The 18,967-nt window shown below is 41.0% G+C and overlaps 1 protein-coding gene across 1 annotated transcript in view; it reads left to right on the top strand.

Annotated features, from left to right (window-relative positions):
* DNAH12 (dynein axonemal heavy chain 12) overlaps positions 1–18,967 on the top strand; it is a 235,155-nt gene that overhangs the window by 102,791 nt on the left and 113,397 nt on the right. Inside the window, exons 32-40 of the mRNA XM_089781364.1 lie at positions 392–575; positions 9,857–9,997; positions 11,937–12,020; positions 12,118–12,306; positions 13,495–13,614; positions 14,941–15,129; positions 16,076–16,230; positions 17,175–17,313; positions 18,284–18,450. Coding sequence (XP_089637490.1) covers positions 392–575; positions 9,857–9,997; positions 11,937–12,020; positions 12,118–12,306; positions 13,495–13,614; positions 14,941–15,129; positions 16,076–16,230; positions 17,175–17,313; positions 18,284–18,450 — 1,368 coding nt within the window. The remainder of the gene's footprint in view (positions 1–391; positions 576–9,856; positions 9,998–11,936; positions 12,021–12,117; positions 12,307–13,494; positions 13,615–14,940; positions 15,130–16,075; positions 16,231–17,174; positions 17,314–18,283; positions 18,451–18,967) is intronic.

Below are 18,967 nucleotides of genomic sequence, written 5' to 3'. Positions count from 1 at the left end.
TCCCTGCTGCTGCATAGAGTCCAGTTGGGTGATCAAATATATGCAGTTGCATGAGCAAATCAAGTATTTGCATACACAAATTACCATTTATACTCCTTAAATGGTTATTTTGGATATATAAAATACCTGATTTATGTGGGTAACATTGTAAACATGCAAAATGCACATACACTTTTGTATCGACCTTCTAAAAACATAATTCCTAATGAGTGATGTAATACATTTCTAACTGTAATTTTTGCTACATAAGGAATCCGATATAGCAAAATGCTTAAGTATGTGTTTAATTTTAAGCATGACTAGTCCATATTGAGGCCAATCAACTGGATCAGTACCATAAAGTCTATATTTGAGAGTGCTGAGATTTTTAATATTTTTCTTTTATCTATAGCTTTATGCTTGTTGGAGAACCTTTTTCTGGGAAGACAAAAGTTCTGCAGGTGTTGGCAGATACACTAACCCTTATGAATGAACGTGGATATGGTGAAGAAGAAAAAGTAATTTTTAGAACTGTAAATCCAAAATCCATTACTATGGGTCAACTCTTTGGACAATTTGATATGATATCCCATGAGGTATTGTTTCATATGTCTATTTAAAAAAATATTGTATAGCAATTGGTCATTTTCCTTCATTTGGTTATGTTTGTAAAATCCTGTTGGCATTGATTGCTTTGCATAGCTGTATATATATATATATATATATATATATATCTTTGCTGAAGGGTGCTCTTATTCAGATGTTATCTCTAACTCCTTCGTATCCACACACACACACTTCTCTCAACTAAGTTTGGTGATGATGTAAACCTAGGCTAGCTGGCCTGACTGGGGTATAGACTAGAACCTGTCACTTACATTGGTAATCTGCCTACTCTGCACTGAGGATGCACGCTAAATCAAGTGTTGATTGCTTCCCATACTCTTCCATGATTTCCAATGGTATGCCAAGAAGGACAGACAAGTTCTTCTGCAGGTGATGTTCCTGTGGGTGCTCCAGTATTGGTGATGGGATGTCCCAGAGCCACAGACTGGAGCTTTTTTGAGCAGTTGTCAGCGGGCCGCACATGCATGGGGAACACCTCGCGCCACTCCTGCTTTGGTGCCCCGCGTGCATTGCCTGACCGCCCCCCCCCCCCAGGTCCTCTTGGTTGTGAAAGGAGCTCTTTGTTCTCTTCAGCCTTTCATTCTCCTCACGGAGATAGTCTAGATATCCTTACCTGATTCGTGGAAAATAGAAATTTCTTGTTGGCTCCTAACAGGATTGCTGCAGTGCCAGCATACTTCAAACAGTCATATAGCACTTTTACCCTCCGCTCTCTCCCCTTGTTTAAAAAAAACAAAGAAAAAGAAAAAAACCCTGAAAAGACAAAGAGGGAGGCAAAAGAAGATAAGAAGTGTAAACTGGCAAACTTGGCAATTGGCATTTCAACAATGCTTGAGCCTTGCACAGACTCCATAATGCCAGGCTCACCAGGCTTTAAGAAATGTGAGACATGCCGTGAGCCAATGCCTTTCTCAGACAAACATTCAGCTGCTTAGGGGGAGCTCATGTACCCCCAAAATGTGATCACTGCTGCAGCTTCACTGTCGGAGCTAGAAAACACAGGGAGCTCTAGCTCCACATGAACTTATTTGAGAAAGGTATTCAGCCCAATGAGGACTTTCAATCCTCTCTGCCACCAGGACAGGCTCCTAGGAAAAGGGCTGCCTCCCTGCTACCTCATAAGTGGTCGAAAAAGAGACTCTCCCCAACAAGATCATTGTCCCCCACCCCGTCTCCCAGGGTGAGCAAAGGGGACACACTGGACACCATGGAGCCTAGGTCACAGACTGACACCTATACTGTAGCATCTCATACAGCCTTGGAACTGATGAGATCAGCATCTGCACCAGAGGGCTCTAATCGGCAAGCGCCCACACTGGTGCCGGCGATATTTAAAGATGTGGCACCACCAGCTAAATGGATCGCACAAAGAGGGCACATACTGAACCCCAGCTTATAAGCACCTGAGTCAATGCTGCCCCATACAGGGATCCCAGCATCGACACATTCTGTTCACCAGAATGGGAGCCAGGCATATCACATCTCACTGGCACCCGAGATAAGCAGCAGACAGCACACTTCTCCTTCTTCCTTCAGGGAGGCTTCCCCGATGCCATAATCACCATGCACCTTCCTATGATATATGAGGCTTCCCGTACTTTCTGAGCATGGTGCCTTTGCTGACAACAACCAGAGGAGTGTTTTCTCATCACAGCTCTCCTCCCCTACTACATCTCTACTACCATCGAGACAGATCACGACACCCATACTCAGAATGTCCATATCCTCCACCCCACTACCCTCCCTGCTGGTCGCCATGGGAGCACTAAGGTACCTGTACAAGACGGTCCACAACTCCATCTGTTCTGGCAATGAAACCTCCTTCACCCTTGCCCTCATACCTATCTTATCTTATCTTATCTTATCCTATCCCTAGACCTATTTGGAGGAAATGTATACTCTTCGGCTACACTATAGCTAAGATTTGCTAACTATTCTGCATTGCTAGTGAAATGTGATTTGAATAACTATTCCAAAATTCTGAGCTTATGGAATACCTCCCACACTCTAAAAAACCCATACACAAATCAATTATTCATGAAGGACAAGTCATTAAGCACTTTTGTCATTTCTAAGTTTCCTGTTACTGTTTCTCCCTCTTCACTGAGCAGTGGGCCTATCCTGTCCTGGGTCTTCCTCTTGCTTCTAATATATTTATACAATGTCTTCTTGTTTCCCTTTATGTCTGCAGCTAGTTTGAGCTCATTTTGTGCCTATGCCTTTCTAATCTTGCCCCTGCACACCTGTATTGTTTGCTTATAATGCATCCTTTGTAATTTGTCCTAGTTTCCACTTTTTATGACTCCTTTTTAATTTTTAGATCATGCAAGATCTCTTGGTTAAGCCAAAGTGGTCTTTTGGCATACTTTCTATCTTTCCTATGCAACGGAATAGCTTGTTTTGGGGCCCTTAATAGTGCCCCTTTGAAAAACTGCCAGCTCGCTTCAGTTTTTTCCCCCTTAGTCTTGCTTCCCATGGGACCTTACCTACCAGCTCTCTAAGCTTACCAAAATCTGCCTTCCTGAAATCCATTCTCTGTTTTGCTGTTCTCCCTTCTACCATCCTTAGAATCGTGAACTCTATGATTTCATGATCACTTTCACCCAAGCTGCCTTCCACTTTCAAATTCTCAGCCAGTTCCTCTCTATTTGTTAAAATCAGATCTAGAACAGCTTTCTCTCAGTAGCTTTTTCAACGTACTGAAATAAAAAGTTGTCTTCAATGCAGTCCAAGAACTTATTGTATAGTCTGTGCCCCACTGTGTTAGTTTCCCAACATATGTCTGGATAGTTGAAATCTCCCATCACCACCAAATCCTGTGCTGTGGATGATTTTGTTAGTTGTTTAAAAAAAGCCTCATTTTCCTCCTCCACCTGGATAGTAGTTGACCCCTAGCATGACATCACCTTTGTTTTTTACCCCTTTTAGCTTAACCCAGAGACTCTCATCACATCTGTCTCCTACATCCATCTCCACCTCAGTCCAAGTGTATACATTTTTAATATATAAGGCAACACCTCCTCCCTTTTTTCCCCACTTATCCTTCCTGAGTAAGCTGTACCCTTCTATACTAATATTCCAATCATGTGTATTATCCCATCAAGTTGCTGTGATATCAATGATGTCATAGTTGTGTTTATTTATTAGCACTTCGAGCTCTTCCTGCTTATTACCCATACTTCTTGCATCTAAGATGCTGACTTTATCTTGCCTCCTAGTTCTGCCTTGTTCCTTCTTTTTCTCTGCTATTATAGCCCACACTCCCTCCCATTTCCAACTCATCTCCTAGGTCTCCATGTTCTTCACTTACCTGTGGGCTTTGGTCACCTGCCCCCATCGAGCCTAGTTTAAAGCCCTCCTCACTAGGTTAGCCAGTCTGCATCCAAATACAGTCTTCCCTTTTCTTGAAAGGTGATCCCCATTGCTGCTTAGCAGTCCTTCCTGGAATAGCATCCCATGGTTGAGGAAGCCAAAGCTCTCCTGGCGACACCATCTTTGCAGCCAGGCATTCACCTCCAAGATGCATCTGTCTCTGCCTAGGCCCCTACCTTTTGTCAGCCGATGGTCAGGGCAGTGCATGTGTATGTTACACCCGAGTCTTCAACTGCTGAGACACAAGGTCCCATCGCAGTGGGCAGTCTAGGTGAGACTGACGGGTGCCCTGAGAAGAGTTTAACATCCGTGACTTTACTGCTAGGACCGGGGTCCCGTCGCAGAGGGCAGCCAAGATGCCCCGAGTTTATAGGAAGAGCTTATTACATCTCAGATTTCAGCTGCTAAGATACAGGATCCCTTCGCAGCGGGCAGTCTAGGGAAGACTGAGAGATGCCCCAACGGATCTGTCACCTGGGAGTGACACAATCCAAAACGCCCAAGCTCTTCCTATACCTGTCCCTTATGACCAGCTGAAGTTCTTTTAAATTGTGCTTGGTTCTGTTACAGCAACTGAAGGAGTCAGGTTAAAGCTTAAACAGTTACTATTTTATTGTTACAGGGTAAACTTAGCTGTTAAATGCTACTACTGTGTTACAGATAACACAGCCACTACAAAGGACAGGACAGAAATTACACTGATAAGTCACTTACAGGTACCATGAAACCTTTTTGGTTCTCTGAGCTCTTACTAAATGCATTCAAAATAGACACCTAGCTGGTGACTCCTGCTCTCACCCCTGCGTTCCAGACTTGGCGTGGCCAGCATCTTTCTCTCAGTCCCTCGGGAAGAAGTAGGGCGAGGTTGGGCGTCTCACAGACCTTGGGGGACAATCAATACCTGCCAGCAGGTGTAGATGATTGAAACAGCTCAAATGGGGTGGGCTACTAAACCCCTCTTTATACCCCTTGGGTCACGTAGGCTTCTTCCTGGTCTCAAGTGGCCAATTAGGAAAAATGGCTTTGAATGCCAAGTTTCCCACGAAGGGTGCCAAGCATAATTCACACCTGGGAAAATGCAGACAATGGGCACCTCTGGTATGTGATGGGCGAAGATTCCTCTCCTGGGACAGTGCAGGCATGTCAATTACTGGTACTAGCCATCAGGGCTGCGGGAGGCTCCGGGTCATCAGCTAGCCCATTTACTGTCTAGTTTCTGTTTATGGTAGAGTCAGGGACAGGCAGCACACCTACGTTCCCAGAGCATCAAAGGCTGACTGCCTTTCTCTTGCTCTCTGGGGGGGGGGGAAGAAACAAGATGGGGTTCATGTCTGGCTACACCTTTGACAGAAAGGACTGAAGAGAATACCACCTGTGCTCCAAACTTCTTCACCCGTACTCCCAGAATCCTGTAGTCAGTCTTGATCCACTCAGTGTCACACCTCACAGTATCATTAGTGTCCACATGGATGAGTAGCATGGGGTAGTAGTCAGAAGGCCAGATAATCCTCGACAGTGCCTCTATAATGTCTTGGATATGGGCCCCCGGCAGGTAGCATACCTCCTGAGATGACATGTCAGGGTGACAGATGGGCTCCTCCGTCCCCCTCAGAAGAGAGTCTCTGACCACCACTACCCTATGTTTCCTCCTCACAGTGGTGGCAGCAGATCTCCAGCCTTAGGGGTACAAGGCTTCTCCTCCTCAAATGTAGGGGGTGATTCCTTATCTCTTGTATCAAGAAGAGCATAACGGTTTCCCAGTACCACGGTAGGAGGGTTGGGAGCAGGGATGGAGCACACCTGCTGCCAAAAGTGACCAACTGCCAGTGCCCCACCCCCGAGCCATCTCCTCCTCCACCAGTGGTATGTCAGCGGTCTTATGTAGTAGAACAGCTACCTCAGCTGTCTCCACATGAATACTGTCCAGGAATTGCTCCTGGATTTGGATGCTCCTCAGCCTAGCCACCTCCTCCTGTAGCTCTCCCACTTGCTTCTTGAGAGATTCTACCAGCAGGCACCTTTCACATTGGATGGTCCCCTCAGCCTCGATTTCAGTAAGTGAGAATTGCAAGCCACAGTCCCTGCAAAACCACACCAGGATCTGGGTAGAGGCTTCCATGGTCAGTGGTCTGTCTGGCTACAGGCATAGGTGGAGGAGACAGAAGCAATGCTGGCACAGGTGTTGCAGGTCTTCCCGACCATAGTAGGCCTCCCTCTTTCAAACTCTCTGTCTGCAGCCCCCTGTCCACTTCGCTCCCCTGGTCACTCTGCCTCTGGCCTTTAAAGCCTGCTCTCCTATGTCAGGCCTACCCCCTCGTTAGTCACACAGGGGAAGGCTGATCCTGAGGCTGATCAAAGGCAATCAAGGGAACAAAGGATCAAACACTCCCAGACACACAACCCCAACTGCCACAGTAACTGAAACTGAAATCACTTGAAATCAGAATCAAAATTCAAACAGTCGAGCAAACTCACTCACACCGAAAGCTAGTACTCTCACCTGGTAGCCTGTTCAGCAGCAGGATCTCTTGCTCTCCCTCTTAAACTCCCCTGTCTGCAGCCCCCTGTCCGCTTTCAATCAATCTACTCTGTCAAGGTACATCTTGCAGCAATAGTGACATTCCACGAATGAATAGATGGATCATCCATCTTCACACAGTCCATACCCAGGAGGTTCCTGAAAGGCCTCAGAACCTTTACCCTTTGCATAGAGCTCCAGCCCCTACCTGGGACTTGAACTTGGTTCTAGACTGTTTCATGAGACTTCCCTTTGAGCCCATGGTGACTTTCCCACTCTAATGAAGGTGCTATTCTTGACAGCTATTATCTCGACAAAGAGGGTGAACGAGATAGGAGCCCTGATGGTCAGACTACCATATATGGTCTTCACCAAGGACAGAGTGACCTTTCAACCACACCCAACATTTCTACCCAAGATCAGCACAGCATTCTATGTCAACGAGCCCATAGTATTACCAACATTTTTTCCCAAGCCTCTCACATCCCCCAGGGATGCTATGCTCCATACCCTGGATATTCGCAGGGCTCTGGACTTTTATATAGATAGGACACAATCATTACAGAAGTCTCCACACCTCTTCATATCCATCAAAGCACATTAGAAGGGCGCACCAATTTCTGTGCAACGTATCTCCAGATGGATATCATCATGTATACTTGGGTGCCATTTCCTTTGCAACAAACCATTGACAGTCCCACCAAAGGCACATTCCACCCATTCTATTGCAACCTCCATGACTTTTCTAAGCAACATGGCCTTTAAGGACATTTACCAAGTAGCCACTTAGTCATTGGACCACACCTTTGCCAGGCACTACGCAATAATGCCTCAACTGGCAACAGTTACAGTGGTGGCTACAGCAGTCCTATCTTTAGCCACCAAGCAGTGACTCCATTTCTCATCATCTATGTTGTGTACTGCTTTATAGTCACCAACAATGGAGAATCCATGAGGACATCACCTGAAGAAGAAAAGGAAGTTACTCACACTGTGCAGTAATGACTGTTCTTCGAGGTGTGTGTTCCCATGGATGCTCTGCAACCCTCCATTCCTCCCCTCTATTCAGAGTCTTAGTTACTTGGACATAAGCGAGGAAGGGGGGTTGGGCCATGTGCACGGGGTGCTGAAGCAAGAGCAGCACAAGGTGCTCTCTGTGTATGTGTGGCCTGCTGACAACTGCACAAAAAAGCTTCAATCTGAGGCTCCTGGATGTCCCATCACCATAGGGACATACACCTCTAAGAACAATCATTACTGCACAGGGTGAGTAACTTCCTTTTGTTCCACAATTTACTCAATTCACAGGATCACCAATAGCCATGGGAGATGCCCCCAGAAATCTGACCACCTTACACTGACTGGGGGAGGACAGCATTACTAGTGAGGACACAGTAATTTGGCTGTGGCTTTGCTGTGTGGCTGCTCACATTCAGGCTAGCCTGATTTGTGTGCTCATACCCAGGTGTTGGTCACTCACATTAACAAATGTGAAGATTTTACCAGAGATTACCTGTGAAGATTACCCTGAGAACAGAAATTCTTACATTTCTGAATAAATGGACCAAATGTAAAGATACATTGTTATGGCAAAAGGTGCTAATAGTTTGCAGGTAAAGGTCATTGATATATAAACCCTCAGTATGAAACTCCCTACAAAAAAAGAGCAAGAGATGCAATGCTATAACTTTATGCAGAACGTAATGTGTGAATTAAATTGCTCTTCTGTATATAACAATAGAGATGCTGAGGTTCCTGCACTGAAGGAGGATAGACCTCCAGGCTTATCTTTCAGAGCCACATGGTCTGCATGAGCAGCTGTGGGTATGGACTACACAGTTTTTTGTACTGCTTTAACTTTTTTGGCTATACTCATGATTTGTATTTCACTGTAGTTAACTCAGTACAGCCCCTAATGTGGAAGCGGATATATCAGTATACGGGTGCTTATATGGGTTTTGAGTGATAGTGATATAAGTGCATTTATACTAATATAACTATTCACGTTATAGTTAAACTATATGATTTTCTGTACTGGTATAATTAAAGCAGTACAAAAACTATGTAGACAAACATTTGGCCTATAGCTTTCCAGTAAAGTCATAGTTATGACACCAGAGTTATGAACTGACTAGTCAAGCACACAAATCATTTGGAACTACAAGTATGCAATCAGGCAGCAACAGAAACAAATACAAAAAACCCCACCCAAATACAGTACATGATTGTGTTAAACATAAATTACTAGAAAAGGGAGTGAAAGCAGCATTTTAATTCTGCATAGTAAAGTTTGAAAGCTATATTAAGTTGGTGTTCAGTTGCAAACTGAAAGAACAACCATTACGTTTATTCAGAGTTACAAATGTTTCAGAGTTATGGACAACCTTTGTTCCTCTGGTATTCATAGCTCTGAGGGTCGTCTTAATGTAAAACTGAGGAAGAGGAGACTCTCTGTGAAGTAGGGAAATTTTCATGAGACTTTGGGAGATTCAGGAAGTGCAAGATAACTAGTTTTTCATAGCCACACAGAAGGAAAAACAAGATGCTGTGGATGTGGTTTAATTAAGCTACAAATTTATTCACATAATTTATCTGTGAATACCAGGAAGCAAATCATACAGTTCAGGTTGTCATTCATTACTTAATCAGTTCTACCTATTTGGGAGGGTTTCCATCAGCCCTCCCCCTTCCCAGCCTGGTCCCTGTCCATTTTTGGAATGTTGCTCCCTTCCCCTTGTGAGAAGGCTAATAGTTCTGGAAAAACGGGATGTTGTCTCTACTGTACCAAACATTAGGAGCTCCAACCCCACTTTCCCCATCTTCTTTATAGGAGTCCTTCCTGTCTAAATCCTCTTCCAACTCCTGTTTATTAGAGAACTGTATCCCCTTTGTAATGAGTACCTGTGCTGGACATTTCCCATAAAGAGACATGAGCAATTAGCATGGCAGTTTTTGGAAACAGGACAGAGGTGCATTATTTCACCTTTTGTGCAAGAGGGAGTTGCCCGTGTGCTCTTCATTACCACCTTTTTTTTCTGAGGAAACAAGACTTGTGTATATTTTGTACACAAGCAAATTACACACACAAAAAATCTGTTTTTTTTTGTCGCCAGTTTCTGTTCCAGATGGAAAACTGAGACTTGCAAAGTCCTGAATTCAACTACTGCTTGACAAAGGATCAGTAGTATTTATAATAGTTCTTAACACTTGTCAGTGTTTTTACTTAGCTCTTCTGTTTGTTCATTAACTTGAGCTAAGTAGAGCCCTGATCCAGCAAAGCATCTAAGCATATGTGTAGTCTCATTAAGTTTAGATTTAGTATTTTTAAAACTTCCCTTTACCATTTTTTTCCTGGTTTAGTGGACAGATGGTATTGTTGCCAACACTTTCCGAGAATTTGCTTTATCTGAGTCACCAGACCGTAAATGGGTTGTTTTTGATGGTCCTATTGATACTCTGTGGATAGAGAGTATGAACACAGTGCTGGATGACAACAAAAAGGTAAAACATAAATGTCTAAAGAAAATGCTGTGCCACCTAAGAAACATAATACTACATATAAAAGAAAACAGCAATTGTAGCAATAATACTTGAAATTTAATAATGATTCTTCTTTGCAAGACCTCACAGCCTCAAATTTAAAATATGGTCCTCAGGTTTTTTTATATTTTTGCGTGCCTGACTTCAGAGACATGGGATTTTCCTGGAAAAACTTGACATTCTGTAGTTTGAAGCACGAGTTTATCCTAGTTTATTAATATTTTCATTAATATTTTTGTTTTGAAAGATAATTGTGTAAAACTTATTTTGTAAAACTTACAGAAAGGCTGCCTCTCCACTGGCATGATTTTGCGCAAATACTTTTAACAGAAAAGTTTTTCTGTTAAAAGTATTTGCGCAAGAGAGCGTCTATATTGGCAAGTGCATTTGCGCAAAATATTTGCTTTTGCGCAAAAGCATCCGTGCCCAGTATAGACGCACTTTTGCGCAAGAAAGCTCCGATGGCCATTTTAGCCATCGGGCTTTCTTGCGCAAGAAATTAAGGTTCCTCTCTACACTGGCCCTCTTGCGCAAGTATTCTTGTTCAAGAGGGCTTATTCCTGAGTGGGAGCGTCAAAGTATTTGTGCAAGAAGCACTGATTTCTTACATTAGAACATAAGTGCTCTTGCGCAAATTCTCGCGGCCAGTGTAGACAGGAGGCAAGTTTTTGCGCAAAAGCAGCCACTTTTGTGCAAAATCTTGCCAGTCTAGATGCACCCAGTGGGTAATTGGTTTGGTTCTTTTCTTATATCAGTGTAAATAAGAAGTAACTCCACTTAAGTTAATATATTAATTAGTTTAAAACTGGTATAAGTGAGAAAAATGAGGTCCGATATTTATTCTTTGCCTGTGATTTCCTCTTCTAGCAGGTTCTAAAAATTGTTTGAGTCCTGTATACTACAACTACAATTCCTATTTCCACATTTAATAGACAAATGATTTGAGTGGAGAAATCATAGAATTTGGCCCAAAGCGAATAGAAATTGGTCACTGTTTCAAATGATTGTTGTTGTGATGGGTAATGGTTAGTCTTTCCCATTTACTATGAACTTAAAAAACAAAAACTGGTCTGGTACACTTTATAGACTAAAAAACATGTAGATGGTATCATGAACTTTCATGGGCACAGCCCACTTTTTCAGATGACCAGAGTTTTGAGTTTAGGATGTGCAGACCCAAAATAAATAGGGGAGAAGGGAGAAGCAGTAACGATCTAAGTCAATAGATAAGGGGGAAACTAACACAAGAATCTACATAAAGAGCTGTTTGCACAACCTAACATTCAATGAAGGTGCAAACAGCTCTTTATGTAGATTCTTGTGGTAGTATCTCCCCCCCCCCCATCTATTGACTTTGATCCTTATCTACTTTGTTTTAACTATCCAATCTTTAGATAAAACAAAAGACAGAACTATGCACTTTAAAGACTAACACGGCTGCATCTCTATCACCAATCTTTAGGTACTTACTGATTGCCTATTCTGCCTTCCTGTTTTTCCCTTTGATTTTTGTAATAACCTCTGCTGCTTGTTTCCTGGCCCTCTTTCTTTTTTTCCTTCCCCCTTCTCCCTTATTTATTTTGGGTCTGCACATCCTAACCTCAAAACCCTGGTCATCTGAATAAGTGGGCTGTGCCCACGAAAGCTCATGATGCCAGCTACATGTTTTGTTAGTCTGTAACGTGCTACCTGGCCAGTATTTGTTTTTTAAGTTTATCCTGTACAGATTAACTCGGCTACTCCCTGAAGCTTCCATTTACTATAGTTAACTTCACTCATTTTGATGTGGAGATCATCCAGCAATCGAAACATATTCATTTACAATTGAAATAGATCGTTGTATAAGATTTTGCTAATATTCATAACTGTGTGTGTTAAATGAACTCTTCTTCATATTTAGCTTTGTTTGATGAGTGGGGAAATCATTCAAATGTCTGCTCAGATGAGTCTGATCTTTGAAACAATGGACCTTTCCCAGGCTTCAGTAAGTTTAGTAGTCAGTTAAAACATTATCCACAATTGCACAATTATACATATATAATGATGCGTGGATAGGGTCTAAATTTACTATTCTTCTTTAGCCAGCTACAGTCAGTCGCTGTGGCATGATTTATTTGGAGCCATTACAGCTAGGCTGGATGCCTCTTGTAACCTCTTGGATGAACAGCTTACCCGAAGCCCTAAAACAAAAGGATCAGCAAGATCTTCTGCAAGAACTTTTTAACTGGTTGATTCCACCAGCCTTAAGATTTCGTAAACAACAATGCAAGGTATTTTTTGTGTGTTTATTTTCACCAAAATAATTATGTTGCTGTTTCCATTCCACTCTCCGTGTCCTATGAAAGAACAATTACTGATGGTAGTGGCAGGTTTTTGCAAATGCAATAGATTTGCACTTGATTTTGAGAGGACAACTATTTTAGCACATTTGGAAAATGTGACTAAGAATATTAGGTACAATTTGCAGATAAAATCTAACCAGTAATGTAATGAGTGAAAAAAGTTTTCACCAGAAGTTTGAGAGGAGGAAAAAGGATTATTTTATCTTAGGAAAAATAGTATATGTGATGCCCAATATGCAATACAATAAGTGGTGCTCCCAATGCTGAATCTATAGCATTGTATATATTATGCCTAATTTTTGAAAGGTGCATTATTGTCAGAGTCAATATTACAGATGAAGAGGGTAACTTTTTAGGGACAGAAGTAGAGAAAAGGATTTTGCCATTAAAAATAAAAGAAAAACAGTGTAAATCCTTTCTTTGGAGCCAATACATAATTTAACTAGAAAACTTACTAGGCATTGCCTGGGTCCTTCAGGGCAGGTGGATGTGGGATGGGGGGAGCAGGGTGACGGGAGCAGGGCAGGAGGTGGATGTGGGGTGGGGGGAGCAGGGCAGGAGGCTGGGTACATGGGGGAGTGAGAAAATGAGGGTTGGGTGGTGAGAAGGTACTCAGGGCTAGGGGCCTTCTGTCTCTCCTCAGCACTGAGGCCAAGGGCTGGGGGGAAAGAATTTGGGGCAGAGGGACTACTTACCTGGTCTGTTGTCAGGCAAGATGGTGGATCCCCAGCTATGCTGGACACTTTCTTGGTGGTACAGCTGCCCCCAGTGACTCTCTGCAGTGTAGCTCACCCTTGCAGACTTGCTGCCCCCAGTGGCCACTCTCAGTATTGTGTCCCTTCTCTCTCTGCCCTTCCCTTTCCCTGTTATAGAAAATAGTCTCATTCCCAGAGCTTCCAGTTGTCCTGGCACAACCAAACCCTGACCTTGATTTAAGTTCAGATTAGAGGAAGCTGCATACCAAATTTGGTGATTCTAGCTCTTACTTTTTGGGAGGAGTTCTTGAACAAATGGACTCTCATAATATAAGGTTGTTTTCCCAAAAGATATACTAAAATTTGTGAGAAGTATTTAATACTGTGATATTCATCATTTTCCATTCTTTGTGTCTTGTAGGAGCTGGTTTCCACAAGTAACAGCAATGCTGTAGTGTCTCTCACTCGACTTTTTGAAATGTTACTTTTTCAAACTGTGCAAAAGGATCCTACAAACAAAAATATCCACACATGGATTATGGTTAGTCTTTTACTAGATATATTTAAAAAAGGAAAAGAGGAATTAATTGATAATAGGTCTTTTGCAAAATTAATCTCTTCATCTTGACTTTCTTGCAATAAGTGCATTGCACACACACACACACACGCTAATTAGTCAAGTTCACTTCGATTTGGTAAATGAAGGAAGAAAGTGAGAGACTGTTTTGTTGCTACTTTTCTAAAACTTGGGAGGTGCTCAGACATTCTAGTGATAATGGATTAGTAATTACTTACACAGCTATATTTCAACCATTTTCCAACTATTGTCAATTAATTTAGAAAATGTTGGTTTTACTAAATTTATGTTGTAATTAGACCAAACAGCTAGCTAAAGCCATGATTGTATGTTGGGAAAGGAATGATGTGCAGGTATAACTGCATTTGCCACTTTGGAGGTGGTCTGTGAGTGGGTTCTACATTATGCTTCACACAGTTAATACGAAGGGTTGTTTCATTGGAGCAGCATTGAGTCCTGGCCCAGGTCCTGGCTTGGTGAAGGAGTACATTTCAAATCCCTTCACTTCACTTACGTTGAGCCTGAATTCTCAAGCTTCATGTACGGGGAGTGAATCTCACCCCTTCAGACTATCTGCAGCATCACATATTCATTTAGAATCATCAGGGATTTGGTATCATGTTTTATTTGTAATGCAGGTTGTAGTGAATTCTGTATGGAAGAACCTCTGCCTCTGAAAGCTGACATTCAGGCACTTATATACTACAGTGATAAGTGTGATTTGTTCCCTGGCTTTCTCCTCTAAAACAGATAAACGGATACATATGCTACTAGCTTTATTGTGTACAGTGAAGACATAGGAATGGCCATCCTGGGTCAGACCAAAGGTCCATCTAGCCCAGTAGCCTGTCTGCCAACAGTGGCCAGCATCAGGTGCCCCAGAGGGGGTGGACCGAAGACAATGATCAAGCAATTTGTCTCGTGCCATCCATCTCCACAAACAGAGGCCAGGGACACCATTTCTATCCCCTGGCTAATAGCCTTTTATGGATCTAACCTCCATGAAATTATCTAGCTTCTCTTTAAACTCTCTTATAGTCCCTCAAATCATACAGCTCAGTGCATTGGGTGGTATCTTCAATTGTTTCCAGCGCTGTCACTACAAAAAAGGGCTTAACTACTTCTGCTTATCCTTAACCAGATGCGTGATTATCTTTGGCTTGAAGACTCCTACAATGACAGTTAGCAATTTTCAGCATAATAGTATTACATGCCATTAAATATTGTTGATCAGATTATGCAATAGTTGTTATTTTTAAATGGTAATTGTTTATCTTCTTGTCCTCACAGGCTTGTTTTGCTTTCTCCATGGTTTGGTCCATTGGTGGAACTTGTGACAGTGACAGCAGAGTTCTTTTTGATAACTTTACAAGGGATGTTTTAGCAGGAAAATCTGAGGCTCATCCAGTGCCACCAGCTGTAGGTAAATGGGACTGTCCCTTTGATGAGAAAGGCTTGGTCTATGACTATATGTATGAGGTATGAAATTTACTGATTACTCATTTTTAGTGTGGTTCAAATAGATCCTTAAAACTATAAGTGAGGGAAGAATTCATCTAGGTGGAAATGTTAGCTTCTTAGAATTCATTGGCGGCAGGATTAACCGACTCTATTGGAAGCAGGATTGGGCCTTTAGGGGACTAAATGAACAACTATTGGTTGACAATAAAGATATATTTTATTTCGTAATTAGTTTTTCTATTAGAAGAATGCACTGACTTTCTGAATAGAACTTTTTAGAAAATGGCTACCTAATTTACATAAGGTGTGCCTAGACTGTGTTGCATTTCAGTTCAGCTGCAGTTGAGGCCCTTGGACTTTTGAGTTTTCTATAGAGGGAAGCTACATTCTTAAACTTAAGCATATTTATAGACATATTGTCTTCAGTCGGATTAAGCATATGCTTAAATTTAGCATGTGTGTGGATATTTTCCTGGATAAGAGGGTTGTAAAGAGGTAGGAGAAAGAAAGGGGTCAGAACATCCAATACATTTCTAAAATGACTGTCCATTCCTTTTAAGGTTTGCTCGTTACTAGTGCAGTGAGTAATTTTTTCCCACCAGTGAGTGGAATAATGTTTGTTATATGTACCACAGCATGTGCAGATGTGCACCACCAATAGAAACATATGATGCTGGCCACGGGCACTGTGTGTGCTCTGTTAATCAGCTGAGCAGCTGTTAACTCTCTCCTGGGTGACTGCTCAAGTACACAGCTTACAGGGAACACTTGTAGTGAGGAAAATAAACATAAAATAATCTGAAATACTCAATATTACATTAACTTGTAAAATAGTTAAGTGCTAAAGAAAACCTTTTGAACATATGTCAGCATTGTGTTTTCCATTGTAGTGCTAAAGAAAACCTTTTGAACATATGTCAGCATTGTGTTTTCCATTGTAATTGAAAAATATATTTCTTCTTAGTTGAAAGGCAAAGGACGTTGGGTGCATTGGAATGAAGCCATTAAAAGCAGTAAATATAGCGATGACAAAAATGTTAAGATTCAAGACATCATTGTCCCAACTTTGGATACAATCCGATATACCTATTTGATGGACTTATGCATCACCCATGGAAAGTAAGACCATTCTTTCATGCCAAACTAGGAATGATTTTGTTACAGTTCATATAGAATTTTATTCAAAGACTCCTGAAATCCATGGAGTCTTTCTGTTGATTTTAATACTTCTGCATTAGGCCCCCAGAAGTGCCATCCTTACCCCTACACAGAATATGCAGCTACATAGGGCACCCAAAAATCTGGGGCAACATTGGGTCTTAATGTCCACCCATCCACCTCTTCCTTTCCCTGTTCTGTGGCTCTGCTTTGTCCTGAGAGAATCTAGTTAAAAATGAAAAAGCCTGACAGATTTATTAGCGGAACATTTAACCTTTGAAAGATCCATTCAAGTGGGTATTGAAGCCATTTAACAGGCATTTGCCAACTCCAGGTATATACTGTCAGTTTTTTAATTTACTGTGGTAGTCTACAAGACTTTAGTTTAAAATTTGCTTTAAAATATTTCATTAGTGAGTTGCTGAAGATTATAAAATCACATCTATAACCCCTCCCTCCTCCCGGCTGCCATCTAAGGGTATGTCTACACAGGATACCGGAGGGATCTACACAAGCTGCCTGTTGTTTTGAAATATTTTTTTAAATAACGGGCGTGCTATGTTGGCATCCCTTATTAAGTGATGTCTTGAAATAGCACATTATTTTGAAATTTGGCGCTGGGTAGACACGCCAATTTTCAAAATAAGCTATTGCGAAATAGATTTTATATAGGATTATGGAAATTGCATATCTTACTTTGAGTTTAGGGTGCGGTGTAGAGTCACCCTAACTAAGAATAACATTTAATATACTTTTTAACATTTTGGTGTTTTAGTGGTTTATACATATTTACAAGTAGATCAACTTTGTTCAGTATTTCAGTTTTAGTTTAACTGGGTGTATGTTGTATCTACTATTTTGTCTTTGATTTACTGATTATTATTATTATTTTTTTTTTTGCAAAGACCATTGCTTTTTGTGGGACCTACAGGTACTGGGAAGTCTGCATATGTGAAGGATAAGTTAATGAACAACTTGGAAAAGGAAAGATACTTTCCATTCTTTATTAATTTTTCAGCCCGGACTAGTGCCAATCAGATCCAGGTAGGTAGAAACAGCTGGTTTACATTAATTAAAATAAGATTATATAGACAGAGATGTATATTTACTTGGAATTTGAGCGGATACGATTTTGCTCAGTCATATCAAGATACATTTGTGTGATTTTTATAGTAATACATTTTTATAGAAATAATGGTTTCTGGAACCATTTTATATCAATGAAATGCTTAAAAATAAAATATCAATTTTTTTTTTTTACTGCTGCCCTGGAATTCACATCTCCTTTTGGTCTCAGAGCTTGTGTTCAGGGTATAGTGTAAAGAGCATCTGATCACTGAGGTTGTCACCTTAGTAGATAAGTGTATGGCTTGGTTTAATTGGGGTTAAACTTCTTATTGTTTATTTGATATTTGTCAAACAATTTTTTCTGTTTCTTTTCATATGTCTGTGTGAGTTCAGAGATGTGAGCTAAACTTGATTTTAGAAATCTAGGATCAATAAATAAAAATTCCCAGCTGTGGAAAAAAATGAAAAACAATAAACGTTCCAGAAATAATGTATTATGATTCAACACAGCTAATCCTTATAATGAAGAATGAGCATGTGGCTAAACTGCATATAAGTGAAATTGGGTTTTGTTTTGTTTTAATTTTAAAATATTCCAGTAAACTCTAATTGCCCCCGGATGCTTGCCTGGTATTGTTTTAATTTTAAAATCCTCTAGTAAGCTCTAATTGCCCCTGGTGCCTGCCTGATTATGATCCTCTAAACTCGGCCCTGTATATTCCGGGAAGAGAAAACTGTTCACCCAGGCCCTGGCATATCTTCCCTCCATTAGTGTGCAGCAATCAGCTAGTCTGGATCTGTCACAAAATTCACACACATATTTTCCAATTTAGCATCTTCTTAATTATAAAAGCCGTGAAGTGTTTCAGTGCACTATTTTCCATTATGCAATATATCGAGCTGCATATTAAATCTATTTTTTAAGTCGTCCCATTTTGCTTTTTAGAACATAATTATGGCGAGGCTGGACAAAAGACGCAAAGGAGTATTTGGACCTCCTATGGGAAAGAAGTGTGTCATCTTTGTTGATGATATGAATATGCCTGCATTGGAGAAATATGGAGCTCAGCCTCCTATTGAACTTTTAAGACAGTTTTTTGACCATGGAATTTGGTAATTATTCAAGATAGCTTATAGTAAATACACTTTCAGTAATTAAGTGGATAATTTTGCCATTATTATTAATATCATTAATTAACTTTAATTTAATTTTCAGACATGTTCTCTTAAATCGAATATTATTTATATTTTATCAGGCACTATTGCCTTTTTAAAATTACTTACACTTTAAATAATCTTTGTATTGCCTTTTAGTTATACACTAAGGGGTATATCTAAACTACATCCCTCTTTCGAAATGTCACAGTGTTCTTTCAAAAAACACTATTTTGAAAGTGAAACCATGGTCTAGACGCAGTTCTTTCTAAAATAAAAGCCTTTTTCTCATTGAGGAGCATGGGATCTTTCAAAAAAGGCTTTTCTTTTAGAAAGAACTGCATCTAGACTGCGGTTTCACTTTTGAAATAGCATTTTTCGAAAGAATGCCACGACGCCATTATGCAAATGAAGCATGGGAAATTTAAATCCCAGCTTCATTTGCAATTTTGATATGTCTAATTTACATCCAGAG

Source organism: Pelodiscus sinensis, chromosome 11 (assembly GCF_052426305.1).
Source record: "Pelodiscus sinensis isolate ZL-2025 chromosome 11, ASM5242630v1, whole genome shotgun sequence".
NCBI lineage: Eukaryota > Metazoa > Chordata > Testudines > Trionychidae > Pelodiscus > Pelodiscus sinensis.
Note: the sequence above shows the minus strand (reverse complement) of the source record. Positions and strands in the feature narration are given on the sequence as shown.